The sequence below is a fragment of the Uncinocarpus reesii genome, genomic scaffold (genome assembly GCF_000003515.1).
Source record: "Uncinocarpus reesii 1704 scaffold_1 genomic scaffold, whole genome shotgun sequence".
NCBI classification, from domain to species: Eukaryota; Fungi; Ascomycota; class Eurotiomycetes; order Onygenales; family Onygenaceae; genus Uncinocarpus; species Uncinocarpus reesii.
Window position 1 is genome coordinate 4,946,056 of NW_003052500.1, and position 17,436 is coordinate 4,963,491.

At 49.7% G+C, this 17,436-nt stretch overlaps 5 protein-coding genes across 5 annotated transcripts; 4 read left to right on the forward strand and 1 right to left on the reverse strand.

Annotated features, from left to right (window-relative positions):
- Nucleotides 1-1,988: 1,988 nt before the first annotated feature.
- Nucleotides 1,989-4,255, forward strand: UREG_01900 (uncharacterized protein; the record flags this gene model as incomplete). The annotated part of the gene is made up of 3 exons (XM_002542338.1): nt 1,989-2,682; nt 2,744-3,205; nt 3,252-4,255. The coding sequence occupies 3 exons, from the start codon at nt 1,989-1,991 to the stop codon at nt 4,253-4,255; spliced, it is 2,160 nt and encodes a 719-aa protein (XP_002542384.1).
- Nucleotides 4,256-5,819: 1,564 nt separating this feature from the next.
- On the forward strand, nt 5,820-8,058 carry UREG_01901 (heat shock protein 82; the record flags this gene model as incomplete). The annotated part of the gene is made up of 3 exons (XM_002542339.1): nt 5,820-6,080; nt 6,146-6,762; nt 6,825-8,058. 3 exons carry the CDS (start codon nt 5,820-5,822, stop codon nt 8,056-8,058), a joined length of 2,112 nt encoding a protein of 703 aa, XP_002542385.1.
- Nucleotides 8,059-10,665: 2,607 nt separating this feature from the next.
- Nucleotides 10,666-12,545, forward strand: UREG_01902 (uncharacterized protein; the record flags this gene model as incomplete). The annotated part of the gene is made up of 2 exons (XM_002542340.1): nt 10,666-11,586; nt 11,655-12,545. The coding sequence occupies 2 exons, from the start codon at nt 10,666-10,668 to the stop codon at nt 12,543-12,545; spliced, it is 1,812 nt and encodes a 603-aa protein (XP_002542386.1).
- A 433-nt stretch (nt 12,546-12,978) lies between these two features.
- Nucleotides 12,979-14,809, forward strand: UREG_01903 (uncharacterized protein; the record flags this gene model as incomplete). Its single annotated transcript, XM_002542341.1, has 3 exons — nt 12,979-13,017; nt 13,225-14,530; nt 14,649-14,809. The coding sequence occupies 3 exons, from the start codon at nt 12,979-12,981 to the stop codon at nt 14,807-14,809; spliced, it is 1,506 nt and encodes a 501-aa protein (XP_002542387.1).
- Nucleotides 14,810-15,521: 712 nt separating this feature from the next.
- On the reverse strand, nt 15,522-16,479 carry UREG_01904 (uncharacterized protein; the record flags this gene model as incomplete). The annotated part of the gene is made up of 3 exons (XM_002542342.1): nt 15,522-15,728; nt 15,794-16,030; nt 16,099-16,479. 3 exons carry the CDS (start codon nt 16,477-16,479, stop codon nt 15,522-15,524), a joined length of 825 nt encoding a protein of 274 aa, XP_002542388.1.
- Between the last annotated feature and the right edge of the window lie 957 nt (nt 16,480-17,436).

Below are 17,436 nucleotides of genomic sequence, written 5' to 3' on the forward strand. Positions count from 1 at the left end.
TCGAGAAAGATCCGGCAGCAATCTGGCAAGAAGAGCACAGAATTGGCATGATCTCTTCCTGTGGGAGGCCGCACGCCAGAGGGATGAAGAGGTCGAAGCGACGCTGAGATGGTGGTGGTGAACCTCGATCGCGGTGGGGACTGAGGGAGAATGCCCGATCGGGGCTAGTGCGGTCCTCGACCAGGTCACCCGGCTGTTTTATTACGGGGGTTCGGTACTAGCGCAACCCTAACGCACTAGTGAACGCTCGACATCCAGCAAAGTTGCTTTTTCCTGTGCGGATTCTGCCTTGTGGCGATCAAGCCAACATGGGGGATGGGCAACTCCGTCCCCGCTGTTTCGAACGCAACTCCGTCGGCGAGCGCTGCCTCGATTTTTCCTGCCCTCAATCCCTGGAAATGTGCCATTATTGGGAGAAACGACCGTTCTGCGTATCTGCGACCAGGTGTTTAGTGAGTTCTCGGACCAGTGGCCCAGATCCCGAAAAGCCAAAACACCACGTTTGTTGGAGGGCGAGCCCAAGAATTGAAAATCGATCCTCCGGGGCCTCAATCAGCCAATGGCGGAACTCCGCTACTAGCCGAAAGTGGCATGGAGATATTGCCTCCTGCAGATGACCACAAGAGGGAGAGAGAGCAGCGGGACATTTTCCAGATTGGATATCAGACTCGCGTTGACTTGCCTGATGTGGCGACAGGAAAAAACGAATTGTCGTCAGAATCGATATTTCTTTTTTGGCCAGCGCTTCGAGCGGTTCAATCTCGAGTCGAATGAACCCATCAGCCCCTGAAAAAATCCCCTTCCAAGTCGCCGGGTTGGATATTAGCTGTTAGCAACAGTTATTTGTGCGACTGCTGGGAGCCAGCCACTTTTACGCGATCCTCGAAACACTTGAAGCAAGCTTCGAAAATTTGTGGAGTTTTCGACTACCCAGCATGCATTTGACACGGTCGAATGAACGTGGCTTTGTCCAAACCGGGCTGATGCCGCAGATTGTCCCACCCCCGGATGCTGTTGGCACCCTGTTCTAAACCAATGACAGCCACCAGCGAGATGAACCCCCTCACTAACGTATGGAAACGGCTAGTTTTCCCGTTGGGACATCTCCCCATGGCTTCCAAGTAAGGAGTGGTGCAAGGCGACCTGATTATTTATATGGGAGATAGCCGCCCAGGCCTGAAACAGGGAGCTTGGGCGCGTTGGGATGTTTCAATGCCATCCAGGGTTGAAGAGCGCCTTGCGCTTGGGGCTCCCAGTAACTAAGGCTTGCTCAGGAATAATTGTATACATAGCCATAACATCACTTAGAGGAATATTATGCACTGAAAGTACTGCGGCACTGATCTGTGGAAAACACAAGGAAGTAAGCCCCAAAAAGAACCTGTAATGGATGCTTGTGATAACCTTGAAGGATGCCTTGCTGAGTTTCATAATTGATTCTGCTCCATTGAGAAGAGTCATCTGCGTGTAACTGGTTGCAAATGGGAAGCTGGGTGAATATTGGTGCTGTTCCATTTCCTTTTTAGAGGTTTGCTTTTGCCTTCCGGTTTGGAGTTGATATCGAGTGGCGTTCAAGCAACTAGACAACTAGTTATGGAGGTAAGGGTATGGAGTAAAGCTATTGAGTAGTTCCATCTATGCAGGCTCAGGGATTTAGCCATCATCTCAGACTTGAACAGGTTGAGCAGTTTGCTCCATGCTCTTGTACCTATTTACCAGCCCACTGATGCGCGAGCTAATTAGTTACCCCGCTAGCGAACTAGATGCACGGATGCCTGAGGATCCCGCATGACGACGATGACAGGCAGACATCACGCCAGACCAAACTAACTGACTCTGTCTCTTGAAATAACTCAGCTTTCGAAACTTATGCCAGCTACCAGAATATCTCTGGCCATGCATATATGAAGCTTCATCTTCCAGACAATTCATTCTGACGCCGCCTTCACTAGTTACCTAGACTCCTTTGTTGCTCCTCGCCTTCCGCAATGCGCCTTGGCGTCCCGGATCAACCGTCCTCTCCTCCCCGCAAGCCGTCGGCTTCGAATCTCAGGGGCTCATCACAACTTTTAGAATCCCATGCCGAATCAGAGTCTTATTTCTTGTCTCGAAGAGACAATATGCAGCGACCGAGTTCGAGGAGTGTAGGTGGGAGAGCCCGGGAGAGTACATATGGAGTACAAAGCTTGGAGGACACTCTCCAGTTACTCGGAGAAGAGTCCCAGTGCCAGCCAGCATTGGATAATTATACTTGTGCGCCAGAAGATGACTCGGATCTCCCGCACCCAGTTCTGCGCAGAATGTCCACCGTGAAGCCAGCCTCTAGCGTTGACCCCGGATCGAGCGACCGGGCCTTTGGGCATGGCCGCTCCGCAGAAGTGGCGCCATCACTCCCGCTGACACCACTGCTCGTTGGTTCTCCCGCCGTAGGATCTATTTCTGGAAGCCCTAAGTCGACATCTACCCGGTCTCTCCGACGTTCGGATGAGATCTCGTTCCTTGACGGAGCTAGCAGCCGTGCTGTCGAGTCCAGCGACGAGGAGCACCCCCACGGCTCAAGTGAGCCACAATTCCACGCTCCACAACTGGTGATGCCAAGTATAAAGATGCCTAGTCGAAGGCCATTTACGGAGAGGGGCAAATCCTTAGGGAGGTTGAAGGTGATGATCGCTGGAAGTCCAAGTAAGTCGATATCTGGATCCCTGCTACCTTCCTAGGCGTCCTACTTACAGACGTATTGCAGATTCGGGCAAAACCTCACTTTTGAGATCCATCGTTCAGAAGTGTGAGGACATCGTGCATGCGGACCCTCTCCCTCAGAACACCGTCCGCCCCGGAAACTCACCGAAAATGAGTCAACGAGACGGAACGAAGCTTCGCCGCGTACGGGCTTACCCTTCAGTGGTGGAAGTCTGTGCAAGTACTAAGCCATACCCAACTTGGTGGTCAGATCTGGAAGACTCGAGGGTTCTACGAAGACGAAAGAGCCTAGGGGATGTTGTATTGGAGCGAAATCTTTGCTTTGTCGATACAGTCAATCCGTGTTCGGATCGAACTGAACAAACCAGCTTAGAGATTCAGTACATGGTTCAGCAGTTTCATAGGGCGACTGCTGCTATCAACTCCACCAATGCTGACCTTCAAGGTTTATTAAGCGGCAATGGAGGGTCTCAAGTCGACGCCATTCTATATCTTATCTGCGAGGGTAAGTGACCTCCCGGTAATTATAACGTAACTAATTTTTGTAACAGACACTATTACTGCTGATATTCAATGCATCAAACGTTTGTCTAGCTTCAGCAATGTGATCCCCTTGATTGCCAAAGCAGATACACTTTCATCAACGCGAATCCACAGCCTGAAAGCTTCTTTTCTCGAAAAAGCGCAAGAACATGGAATTCGAAGTTTCTTTGGGGACTCATGGAGCGATACTGATGTTACTTCCGCTCCTTTCGCTCCGTTCTCGGTTTCGTCGGTAACTACAAACGACGACGAAATGATGGATGCGAGTGTCTTGATGAGCCCAGACTACATGCAACCGTTGGCGCCATCTGAACTTGGGTTTCTCTTAGACAAAATGTTTGACCAAGATAACTTTGCTTGGTTTAGACATTCTGCCGCGAAAAAACTAATACAATCACACAATCTCCGTAAACGTGATCCTGAACAGCGAGCTCCCACCCTCGTTTCGAGCGAATCCGACTGCGCCATCTCCCAGTTTACCTCACCCTTCGCTTCGATATCGCACTCGCAAGTCCTCGACTCACGTCAAAGCCTCGGTCTCTCGGAGTATGCCTTGGCCCGGGTGGCAGACCATACCCGACGGGAAGAAAACTTGGCTCAAGTCCAACTCGCAAAATGGGCAACAGACCTGCAACGCAGCCTTCAGAACGAGAGGAGGCAATATGAGCACCTAGCTCGTACTGAAAGGGCTGCGTGGCTAACCAAACGGCTCGACGAATGCGTCGCGGATGGGACGCTTATTCCACTAGGACAAGTCTCTGCTTACGAGAAGGAAACGGGGGTTTTGACAGTGCAGGGCCACGATGGTCGGCGTCTCCAATACCGCATGGGCGACATGAGTTCTCATGATCCACTGGGATTGATCCAATGGAACCAAGATATGAAACGACGCGGATGGATTATCCTCCAAATTCTTGGTGGGGTAGGCTTTGTAGGAGGACTAGCATTGTGGCTTGCGCGAACATTTGGTATCTCATCACAAGATTTGTCAACCTGGGTTCCCTTACATTGAAGGTGAAGTCAGGTTTAATTTCCAAAGGGTTAGGTGTTGGACACATTTGGTGGCGTTAGTTCTATTTTGTGCATGTACGGGCTGGTGCAGGTGTCGGATATGTCCCATCTTAACATATGGAAGTGCTCTGGTGCATTAGTTGAATTTCATGGTGGAATCTCTCTACATGGTACAGATGAGGCATCTTAATGAAGTTGGGTAAGTTGTTACCTTGTATCCCCGGTTTGTCGCTGGTTGTGCTCGTTGATGCAACATAGTAATGCACTCTTCCACTGTGTATTAGTTATGTATGTACAGTACATTAATGATAGAATTCAACTCATACAAAACCACTTCCACTAGATCTGTTAGGGACTTTGCTCCCATGAACAAGTCCCAGTGCTAACCTTAACATCCGCCCTCAAGTTCTCACAGGGGCGGACGGCGGGGTGGAATTTCGGAAGAAGGTTTCCCCGCCCTTGCGGAGAATGTTCTAGACCTTGGCATTGGGCTCCGCTGGGTGGCGACCAACCAAGAGCATTCATCCGCCGCCGCCCAAAACCTCGCATGGAGCGAATTGTGATAACACCACTCCATACTCTTTGTTTGGATGCCTATGGCAAAGAAAGTCGGATGAGGTTAGATGAATATTCATAATGGTCAGGATGTGGGAAATTTATCTTCACCACACTTCGTAGCAACCAAATACGGTTCACACAGACACTGGGTTTACTCCAGATTGATTTGTGCTGACTATGTTGGGTTTTATGAACTTATCCTCAAGCATGCTCTAAGAACCAAAGGCACTCACAGGTCACCATGAAGCAATAGAACAGGCCATGGAAGTGAGTGCTTTTCTAAGCTAACATCTTGAATACTGCGTCAGGGTTTCCCCAAGAATCAGGGCACATACCTCTGCACAATGTGTAGCCCCAAAGGAATTGAAGATTCCGGATGTATCAAATATCTTGATGTTTGACATTGTATTGAAATTGGGCTTTGTGACTTGTAGGATAACTGAGGCAGTCGGCTGAGGCTGGATACATGATTGCAATCAAACCCAGAGTGAGACTCCTTGTTGTGAGACAATGTGAATGAGAGCAAACAGCCTGGTGGAATGCCGATGTTGTTGTGAGCAGCCGTGAGGCTTTGTTGAGTGAATGGATGGAAGATTTCGTTACCTTGGAAACCAGCGTTCCACTTAGCCCGAACAGGCCTAGTGCGGGATGTTTCGATGGCAAGAGAAAGAGAAGCACTCCATGGAACTCGGTGGAAGATTCGCTTAGGCTCTGCCGCTGTCTCTGGCTGTGAGGAGCTCCAAAAATTTAATCTCTCTGTCCTTCCACTTTCTTCCTCTTCCTCTTCTCTTCTCTCTTCCTATCAACCCTCTCTTCAACGCATCTCTCCCGTTCTTCATCGCGTGAAACATCCCTAGACCTTTGCTTCATTCTCTTTTAGCTTAATGTGAGTATTGCTCTGTCACTACCTTGACTGTACAAGGTCCTTCTGTCAAGCATTGATGTCCCTTGTTAGCTGGACTTCAACTAACTTGCAGCTGCAGAATCGCCATTTCCATACCTCAATCATGGCTTCTGAAACCTTTGAGTTCCAGGCTGAGATCTCTCAGCTTCTCTCCCTCATTATCAACACCGTCTACTCGAACAAAGAGATTTTCCTTCGAGAATTGATCTCCAACTGTTCCGATGCGCTTGACAAGATTCGCTATGAGGCTCTTTCAGACCCAAGCAAGCTTGATTCCAACAAAGATCTCCGCATCGATATCATTCCCAACAAGGAAAACAAGACTCTCACCATCCGGGATACTGGTATTGGTATGACCAAGGCTGTAAGTCATATACCTGTTTCTGAAGGCTTCTATGGCGCATTAAGACTGACAATTCGCAATTGTAGGACCTCGTTAACAACCTTGGTACCATTGCCCGCTCCGGCACCAAGCAATTCATGGAAGCACTCACCGCTGGTGCTGATATTTCTATGATTGGACAATTTGGTGTTGGTTTCTATTCCGCTTATCTCGTCGCAGACAAAGTCACCGTCATTTCGAAGCACAATGACGATGAGCAATATATCTGGGAGTCTAGCGCCGGAGGTACTTTCACATTGACTCAAGACACCGAGGGTGAGCCCCTTGGTCGTGGTTCCAAGATCATCCTTCACCTCAAGGATGAGCAGACCGACTACTTGAATGAGAGCAGAATCAAGGAAGTCGTCAAGAAACACTCCGAATTTATCTCTTATCCTATCTACCTCCACGTCTTGAAGGAAACTGAAACCGAAGTTCCCGATGAGGATGAAGGAGAAACCAAGGCTGAAGACGATGACACCAAGGAGGCTAAGATTGAAGAAGTTGACGACGAGGAAGAAGAGAAGAAGGCCAAGAAGACCAAGAAGGTCAAGGAATCCAAGATTGAAGAAGAGGAACTCAACAAGACCAAACCAATCTGGACCCGTAACCCAGCCGATATCACCCAGGAAGAGTATGGCTCTTTCTACAAAACTCTTTCCAAGTAAGTTATTTCTGAGAAACCCGCAGTTTGGGTTGCACATCAAGTTTCTAACCTGAATTTAGTGACTGGGAGGACCATCTTGCTGTCAAGCACTTCTCCGTTGAGGGCCAGCTCGAATTCCGTGCCATCCTCTTCGTTCCCAAGCGTGCTCCATTCGACCTTTTCGAGACCAAGAAGACCAAGAACAACATCAAACTCTATGTCCGCCGTGTCTTCATTACTGATGATGCCACCGATCTCGTCCCTGAGTGGCTCAGTTTCATCAAGGGTGTCGTCGACTCCGAAGATCTTCCGCTCAACTTGTCTCGTGAGACTCTCCAGCAAAATAAGATCATGAAGGTCATTAAGAAGAACATTGTCAAGAAGTCCCTCGAGCTTTTCAACGAAATCGCTGAGGACCGCGAAAACTTCGACAAGTTTTACAGTGCTTTCAGCAAGAACATCAAGCTCGGTATCCACGAGGACTCCCAGAACCGCCAGAATCTTGCCAAGCTTCTTCGCTACCACTCTACCAAGTCCGGTGATGAGACCACCTCCCTCACTGACTATGTTACCCGTATGCAAGAGCATCAGAAGCAGATGTACTACATCACCGGCGAATCTCTCAAGGCTGTTCAGAAGTCTCCCTTCCTTGACTCGCTCAAGGAGAAGGACTTCGAAGTGTTGTTCCTTGTCGACCCAATTGACGAATATGCCATGACTCAACTCAAAGAATTCGACGGCAAGAAGCTCGTTGATATCACCAAGGACTTCGAACTTGAGGAGACCGAGGAAGAAAAGAAGGCCCGCGAGGCTGAAGAGAAGGAATATGAAGGCCTTGCCAAGACTCTCAAGAACGTCTTGGGCGACAAAGTCGAGAAGGTCGTCGTTTCCCACAAGCTGATCGGTTCTCCTTGCGCTATTCGCACTGGTCAGTTCGGTTGGTCCGCCAACATGGAGCGTATCATGAAGGCGCAGGCCCTCCGTGATACCTCTATGAGCTCCTACATGGCTTCCAAGAAGACTTTCGAAATTTCTCCCCGTTCCGCCATCATCAAGGAGTTGAAGAAGAAGGTCGAGCAGGATGGTGAGAACGACCGCACTGTTAAGTCCATCACCCAGCTCCTCTACGAAACCTCACTTCTTGTCTCTGGTTTCACAATTGACGAGCCCGCTGGCTTCGCTGAGCGCATCCACAAGCTTGTGTCTCTTGGTTTGAACGTTGATGAGGAGGCCGAGACCACCGAGGAAAAGGCTGAAGAAGCTGCCGCTGCTACTGAGGCCACTGGCGAAAGCGCCATGGAAGAGGTTGACTAGATGCTTCTCATGAATGGACGATAACGAATTTTTCCTGGTTTTCTGTTCACTTCGCCGCGTATCAAGAATACACTGGGGTTCGGGATAAAAGCAAGGTCCAGCGGTTATGTTTTTTAAAGTGATGAAATGTTTTTTTTCCTAACTTGATGGTTTTCAATGTATCTTCGATTTGTATTCCTAATCCACTGCTGAGAAGGTGTTTAATGTGCCTTTGGAACTGGAGCCGGAGAATTTCTCTTTGCCTTGATGGATTGCTTTTCTATGCTTCATAGGAGACTGCCTCGATAGGTGCTAGATAGCTCACACAGATCCTATTCAGTTTTTCAAGATCTCTATATCGCCCAGTGCATTATTTTTCTCGCTGTCTGTTTCCTCGTCTTTTCGAGGATGAATCTTGCTGACGTCAGCACAAAGGCCGGTTCAGCCAACCAGAGCGAAGTCTGAGGCCGCTTCTCTCTCAAGTGTTTCAACGTCGAAGACGAAAGATCTCTGGATCATCTCGCTGGGAATCCAGGCGGTTCCCACCAGCGCCTCACTTCGCCACAGCGAAGGATGATCTTGTCATCGTTGTCCCCAACAGACATGGGCAGGGCTCGCCTTGCGATGCAACCCCGTCACCGCCTTTTCGGCTAGGTAGCTGGCTTGCCCCGCGACCCTACTCAAGCGTTTGTTGTGTGCGGGCGATTTTCCACCTGCAGCCTCAGGAACTCTCGACTGCTGAGTGGTGGCTTTGACGATCCGATTGCTGAAGCCCTGTCTTTGGCGGGGTGCCTAGTTGGCGGCCTTCCTGCCTAACTTTTCATTTGCTTGCCTGAAATTTCTTTGCGTCATTGTGCTTGAAAGGACTCGGGCTGATGCAAATCTAGACAAGCTTTTGCAAGAGAATTACAGAGTACATACGATGCGGAGAAAAGCTTCAGTTTCGATTTGATCGTGGGTGACGAGATGCAGGAATTGACCCAGCAATCATGTGCTAACAAATATTACACCCAAGCCCAACCGGTCACAAGATCCTATGCTTTTCCCTTTGGTTTCGGCATTCGAGGGAACACACTCTGTTGCACAAGGTTGAGACACAACAGCAGAGATTCAGAACGACCTCAATGTTCTCCAATAACTATCAATACCCCGCGGATCTTTCACTCGAATGGCCCGGCAATCGACATATTCGGGATGAAACAAATGATTAGAAAAGGAAGAAAAATCCGCCTGCCGCCCGAATATGGCCTGGAATGACGACGATGCAGCTTCTTGAAACCCGGGGAGCAATTCCAATCGAGGGTCCAAATCCCAAGGCGAGTGTCCGTCAACCATTGTGCTCCACATGGTTCATTGTGATGCTTTGTATGTATGTAAAGTACATACACCCATCCATCCCTAGATTTCATACATGTTGAGCCAATTCTTCTACCTTGCTTTGTTTGTTTGGAAAGATCTCAGTACCTACGGGTGCCCGCATGCTGAGAAACCGAAAATTTCCGCTTCTACTGACATCCCCCTTTTAGGCCCCAATGTATGGGTCGATTGGCCGATGGACGTTCCCGTATCTGGAAATTTTGCGGTTAATGGCACAACACTCGGCGTTACCATGTGCCTGCATGGGGCAAGCCATTTACCGGGCTCCATACAAGCATTACTCAAGAGGGTACCTGCTACGACTGACTACTTTTAACGAAGAAGCCAAGTTGTACGCAGACTGGGAACCATCAACGAGTCCGGGCGTCGGAAAAGGTTTCGTGGAGTACTCCGTACCGAAAACAAGACGTCGCGACCAATATTGAAGAGCCACAAGATAAAATCGAGCTTTTGGTGCATTCTCCAATTGCTTCGACTCTCGAGATTGACGACTCGGGCGACTTTGTTCCCCGGTTTTCCATCTGCCAAGTCAATGGCCTTGAGTTGTTGTTCACCACCCGAGCAGACACGCCTCACTTTTCTGACCAAAGCTTTTGCATGTCTTTGAACATCGTCACTGCTGGCGCTTCCAATTGGCTGGCTTTGTTCTCAGGCAGCAAGAGCCAATGAGAATTTTTTCGCTCTGCCGCCTCTTTAAATGCTGCAATCCGCTTGATTGTGTCAACACTTCGAGGCAACCCTTCTTATCATCCAACTTGCCCCGAAATTGGTCACTGCTCCTGCGACAAATGGTGTTCCAAAGAGCAGCCCTCTGAAAGTAATGCCAACTCATATGTTTTCTTTGCAGAATACAATTTTTATTTGTCCTGTTTTCTGACCTAACTTGTGTTGCTTCACAAGTTGTTTGCCATCTTGCACTTCCAGGTGCATCTCATACATATTCACCACAGCACCTACCCATACTCCGCCCAACAAAGATCCCCTTCCTTTGAAGGTGGCTTTTCATCCTATATTCACACTTTATTCATACTCTTGTGTTCTTTTCTAAGCAGCAAAGTTAGGAGTGTTGGCACCGGCTTAGAATATCATCTACGGTGGTGTGGGCTGGCCACATCACTTGGACCAGGCTATTTTTTTTGCTTTTCACAGAGCTTGTATCCTGATAACGCTTGTTTATCAAAACCCTAGCTATTGCTTGTGATATTTTCATTTGCTTGGGAGTGATTTTCCCATTTTTCTTTACTTCAAGAAATGGTTCTCAAGCAAAAGGCGGATCCTGCAAGGAGACCGCACAAGAAGGGAGATGAGGATCCCGGCTATGGCGAGTGGCTACCAGGCGGGAATTTCAAAATTGTTTTCACACAGGATTCGGTGGACTGCTCAACAGGCAATGCACAGACACACAAAGACCATTTCCACGACGAAAGTGGCGTCTTGCAGGGCTCTGGGTCATCGCACTGTCATTACCAGCTCTCCTCCTCCTCACCTTCACTCAGCGCCGACCTTGCAACACCAGCTATGGCAATCTCCATTCCCGCCCAAATGCCGCTAGATGCCGGAAGCCTAGGGCTCCTTCGATCGGCACCCCGCTTCCCCCCTATCACAAAGGCGACTCTCAGTGAACTAGATCTGGACCGTATCATGAGAAATATCAACCTGCGCGTCGACGTGAACTTCTACCGCGATTTACATTTCCGCCCGGTGGAAGGTGAGAAAGGCGAAGAGAGGGATCGTTTAGCAAGGGTTTACTGGGAGGCTATCGCCATTGAAATTGCGATTTATGCGTACCATGCGGCTACTAATAACTCCGAATGTGGTGAATACGGGTATCGAGCGAACAACTTCCAGGGCTTTTTCGAGCCAAGACTGCCTCTGATGCTCGAAACTTTGAAGGACGTGCTCTGGACGCTGGTACCCGAACGCGACCACCAGACCATTGCAGAAAATCTCGATGTCCCTTTTATTATGCAGCAGATCGAAAAGGGTGTTCTGAATCTGGTCAGCTTACTCGAGTGGCTCTCAGCCCTGGTGAAGTCACATTGCGCTCCGATGCGAGATTCGCTAGCAGATCAAATGGTCGACGAAATTCGGGAGGGGAACGAACTGCGGGATCCCCGCAGAACTGTGAATGGGCTAACGATAATGTTCGGGATTTTGGAATCCATGAAGCTTGTCAGTTGCAACGTTTGGGATGAGCATTGCATTGCGGATATGCTGACATGGCAACTTACTTCCTATAGGACGTTGCCAACCATCAAATACGGTCGTTTAGGTTACCCCTAATTGACGACACTGTTCGATTTTTGCAATCTTACTTTTTCCATCGACTTGATGAAAACGCAATGTACGTGGAGGAAGCAAAGAAATGGTTCCATAATGCCTTACGCGAACAAGCCTGCCTTCGACGATGGACACGCGGCTGGACCGAGTGCAATAATGTTGCAGCCGTTTGTCGAGGCTTGACCCCTCTACTTTCGCAATCAGATAGTCCCGCAGGATTCCCGGCGACGTTCAAATTCACCCACTGCCGTCTGTGGATGATGCGCTCGGAGGTGCAAGATTCGATCGCCTTTGAGTTATGCAAGCATGTCTTTGATAAAACGGCCTCGAATCACATCCCCCACATACCCCGAAGTCGAGAGGTCTACTCCACCTTACGGTCTCGCCTATGGTCCATCGTCGAAGGCGACCGCAACGGTGCTATCATCGACGCACAAAAATGGAGAAATAATATCAGCTCCATCGCGCTAGAAATCACGCGCCTAATCTCGAATCTCGAAGCCAGCATAAAACCAGGCGTCACGCTCGATGCAAATGTCTTGTCCTACGTCGAAGGGATGCTCAGGTCCTGTTTTGGACGTCGCTCTCCGCTATTTGAACACTACCGAGAGGTTGTATCTGAACAGCTGGAAAAAGCTACGATGGCCGTGATAGAGCGATACGTGGGCATGTCTTGCTTGGATATGTGTGACGATCAGCACCTACCGCAGCCTGAAGACTATGTGCAACTGGGGCCAAACGACATCGAGAGCATAGGCAAACGGCTCGCCCATCTCTGCGTGCTGCATTGGCGCGTGTGGGGGCCGATCCTGTATTTCGCAAATTCGGGTCAATCTGGCCTTGACAGCTGACGCATCGGGTGGACGGTTGAGGGCGATGGGCCGTTCCGCTTGAGGTTTGTTTTGCCTTCCAGTATAGACTCTGCGTGTGCCTAAAAATTCGCATCTTTTTGCATTGAGTTTTGATGTTTTGAATGCTGCAAAGTGACGTGCTTTGTTCTCTTTCTTGTCAACATCTGGTGTCACACAATAATCTTCTTTATGAAGAGGGTGATCTGTGAATTTCTGTTTCATCATAGAATGCCTCAACCCAAACTCTTTCCCGCTGCTTCCTGGCGAACTTTTGTGAGACTTCAGGATTATGAACAAGTAGTAAATGCCAATTAAAAAAATATATATATTTCAGTTGACACTCCATGGTTGTAAGCTCAGTTGGCTTATCTTGAGAAGCCTGACTGTCACGTGCTCCACCAAGGTCTTCATCATCGGTGCTGATGTTTTGAAAATGTCAAACTGTCCTCACCCAGCGGAGCTCTCTTTAAATGTATGGTTTGTACATATGCTTTCACTGTTCAAGGCGTCGCAACCCCAGCAAATCCTGGTGTAAGCCTACCTTTATGAGCTGAGAAATTAGCTGCACCTCTTGAGAAAGTAACATAGTGGTGAAATTGCGCAATCAGATATCCAATTTCACAGCCTGAGGAGGCTCCTGATTCCGTTGAATAATGCACTCTCTACACAATTATACCAGAAAAGAATGCGAGTCTCGTCCCCGTGCCTGTCCCGTCTTAATTGGCTTTCTTCGCTCAAAGCGGCCCAGCTCCAACGGATCGCGTTCTTGACTGGCATATCATCGTCGGGAACAAAACCCGTCCTGGTTGAGCGTTTGACCAAGGCGTTATTGTCACCTGCTGGTGTCCAGGACGGTAGCGCCCGAGAAAAGCGAGAGGATGTGGCGGGCGGTGGACGGCGAAATGAAGAGGATGGGAGACTGAGCATTCTAAGCATTGATATGGGCATTCGAAATCTAGCGTATGCGCATATGCTCGTGGATCCAGAGAAGAGCAAGGAGAACAATAATTACCAATTCACATCCCTACGGTCTCCTGTGTTGAACGCATGGAACCGGCTGGTGATATCGGAGTTTTCCTCCCCTTCAGCCTCTCATGTCGATGTCTCAGCACCAGTGGCACTGCTAAATGGTGGAACTACTTGCCGCAGCACTACGGCGAAGTCGAAACGGCGCTCTCAACGTTCAGAAGAGGAGGAAGAGGCGGCAGTGGGTGAAGGTCAAAGATTTACAGGTGAAAAAGAGTCTTTTGCTCCGGACCTCTATGCCTCTCACGCGTACACTCTCGTTACCTCGCTGCTCGGAACTTACCGGCCCACGCACGTGCTCATCGAGCGACAGCGATTTCGCACCGGTGGAGGAAGTGCGGTGCAAGAGTGGACTATCCGTGTGGGCGTTTTTGAAGGAATGCTCTATGCGGTGCTTCACACGCTGCGAATGGAATCAAAGATGGCCGGTGGGCTGGGAGTCATGGTGCAGGGAATTGAGCCGCAGAGGGTGGCGAGGTATTGGATGGAGACTGACCCTGTAATGGAGTTGAAAGTTGCTGGGAAAAAGAAGAAAGCGACGTCGAAAGACGGGAAGAAGGCGAAGATCGATTTAGTAGGCAGGTGGATTTCATCTTTGGGGATGGACCATGCGGGTGGAATACCTGCGAAAATTGCCATTGCGGCGGATAGTCAGGCGAAGGAAACGGGGACTGCGTATCTAAGCAAATGGGCGAAGACGAAAGGGGGTTCAAAGGTGGTTGCAGGGTTGAATGGGATGTCCTCATCCACATTTACAGGACGGTCTTCGAGATCTGACAAGGACGCACCAAACGGTGATGATCCTGATCATAAGTCTGATACGGCGGTGATGGCCCCGTCCCCAGTCGATATTGGTAAACTGGATGATCTCGCGGACTGCCTTCTCCAGGGTCTCGCGTGGCTGGAGTGGCAGAGGACGAAGGAACGCATCGCGGTGGAGGGTATTGATGCGGTGTCAGGTATACGAGCAAAGGGGTTGAAGTGAATACACGCCTATAACCACCTACCTTTGGAGTCGTTCGATGTTGGCAAATCAACCACAGGGTCGTTACATGCCTGTCGAAATGTTGGATTCAGGACCTCGCAAAGAAGACAAAGTCCCCTGTTCCTCGCCGTCTCAAGGCAGGACCCGCAGATGCAGTGAACCCGAGGAGTCATCATCCCGAGAAACGAGTCCCGAGAAACGAGTCCGCGTTTATGGTGGGAAAGTGAAAGGATTCAAGGATAGTGTCCTATGATCCTATCGTCCATTCTCAATGTACACATGTGAAGCATTTGCTTGATTGTCGATCAGGGGAAGTTCCCAGGAATGGCTGCATCTTCACTGTCAATCCCACAATAATCCATGTGATTTTGGCACGAGTTGTCGACGCTTTCGTCCACCCCATTGGGCTGAGAATACGAAGGATACATACCCCTGAGGAGGCGCATGGATCAAGGGAACAAACAGCAGTCTGTTGGTTGTGAAGGTATTTGGAGGATTGTTCCATCTTTCTCAGCACAATTTCGTTTCTTCCGCGCCTTACTTTGGTTGAATTGTCCAGTTTTGAAGCCCATCGAGGGGTTCTAATCATGATGCCGTCATAATTCTAGAGACTTTTGGTCTGTCGAAGCGAAATAGGTTCACAGACGTGAATAGATATCTAAATATTACACATAGAATTGCAAGTGGAGGAAAAAAAGGTTCCCAAATAGGGGCTGCAATGCTGGCGATCAGCATGCAGAACGAATCGAATAATTGAGCTCCATAATAGTGGTGGCTCGACATCAAGGCACCTTTGGCCCGTAAGAAAGAAAAAAACCAGGGGTTTCAAAGGAGGTAAACCGCGAGGTTGAGTGGAATTGTCCTCTCAAGAAGTCTAATCCAGGCAATGCGTAGGATGATGCAGGTCAGATAACTCCAGAATCAAAAGACACCCCTTTCTCCCTGTTCGCTTAGCATTGAAAGGTTTAGTAGCCAGTTGGCAGGGGTGTCCTGGTCACGGAGCCGGTGCCAGGCAAAACGGTGGTGGATGGGATGGTTCCGTTTTGGTAAGGGGGGCTTGGAATAGTTGGGATCGTGGTGATCACTGGCGGTTCGTTCAAGGTCGGAAGTGGTGGGAGGTTGGGCAATTCAGGTTCCTCACCGTCAGTGGGCTGGGGTTCTGAAGGGGCGGTCTGGAAGATGGTGGATTAGCACTCCGTGGACTAAGCATTTTTAACAAAACAGACATAGAACTCACAACAGTGACGGTTTCTTTAGCAGTAACAGTCTCCTTGACTGTGACGGTAACTGGCACGCAAGTAGCTCCGCCGTTGCCGCCATTACCGCCGTTGCCCTGTTCACCACCAGGTGCATTATCGGTGGGATACAGAGTAACCGTTTTTGTGGTGGTTGAAGTGGTCGAGATGGTTGTTGTAGCGGAGGTGGTGGGCTCGCCACCACCGTTGCCCCCTTCTGGAGCAGTTGCCTGGGGAGTCTATGCAGCAGTAAAGTCAGTGCCATGCGCACACAAAGATAATAAGTAATCCTAAACGATTAACTCACTTCAGGGCAAGGGCGGGTGACAGTCCTGGTCACCACAGTCTTCGAGGGTCCACCGCCCAGTGTGTATGTAACAGTGAGAGTCTCCATGGACACAGGTCGGGTTTGCGAAGGCTGTGGATTGGGAGCACCGGTACCTGGAAATGTGGGGACTGGAATGTCGGTGGTGGGAGCAGGAGTGGTATCAGGGTCAGTTGGAGTCGCAGTTGGAACTGCAGTTGGAGCTCCAGTTCCAGGAGGGAACAAGGGAACAGGGTGCACAGTCACGTATTTGACGTCGGATTTGGACTCCTCAGCATTGCGACGGAGAGGGAAGCGGAATGGGCTTGCTTCTCCCACGGCTGCTAGGGCAGCAACAAGGACAATTGAGGTCTTGAGCTGCATTTCGATGGAAGGGATGTGTCGTAACAACGGATGTATTTGGGAAAGGAGTGACTGGGTATTGTTTGCAAAGGCTCTTGGATATATCTATGGGGAGAAAAGACTCAACCCGGGGTGCTGAAAAGCTGTGATGGGCGAAATCAATTCGCGTGCAAAAGAGCGACTTGGGAAAAAAAGACTGGAATTGCCTCCGTCAAGGGCAATATACAAGAGGGCAAAAGAGCGTGAGAGCAAACAGCTGAGGGATGTCAAGAGGGAAGAGAAGAGAGAGAAAGGAAGAAAGACATGCTCAGGGGGGAGGGATGCGGTGGGGATATAATAAGAGCGAGTTCCACATGCTGAGGCTGACATCGAACTAAGAAAATGGGATAATTTAAGAAGACGGCAGAGCAAAAAACCCATTGACCAGGGCCGCCATTATTCAGAACCACGATTGTCTTCTTTTTTGTCCGAGAACCCTGTCCTTGGAGAATAGCAATCAAGGCTTCTGTGATACTGCGGCCTCTTCCGCCGCCCTGTCCACAGGCGAAACAGAAATTCCATTTCAAAAACAGCCTGTTTGGTCGAAACGTGGTGATGCGGTCTCCCCCTCCACGCGCATCTTGCCGGCTGCAGCCCGCAGCGATTCGCCCGTCCCCTTCACTAACGAACAGGAGACATGGTTCCTTGCATGAAGCGGTGGAGCGTGGCCAAGCCCATTCCGACCGCCGGCATGAAGCCAGAACGTCATGCCGGCCCGTTTCTGAGATGATGGGAACGCGAACCGTGTGGACGAGCCAATCCGGCCACCGCCTGGCGTTGATCGGCTCATCTTAAAACGATCCCAAGAGATTGCAAGGGACCACCTCCGATGAAGCTCGACTTTAGCGTCAAATCAGAAATGGGCTGTCGAAGCGCAACAATGATTTCGCTCGGGCGCTGAGAATGACAGTGGGAATTGGGGTTAATTCGTGGTGCGAC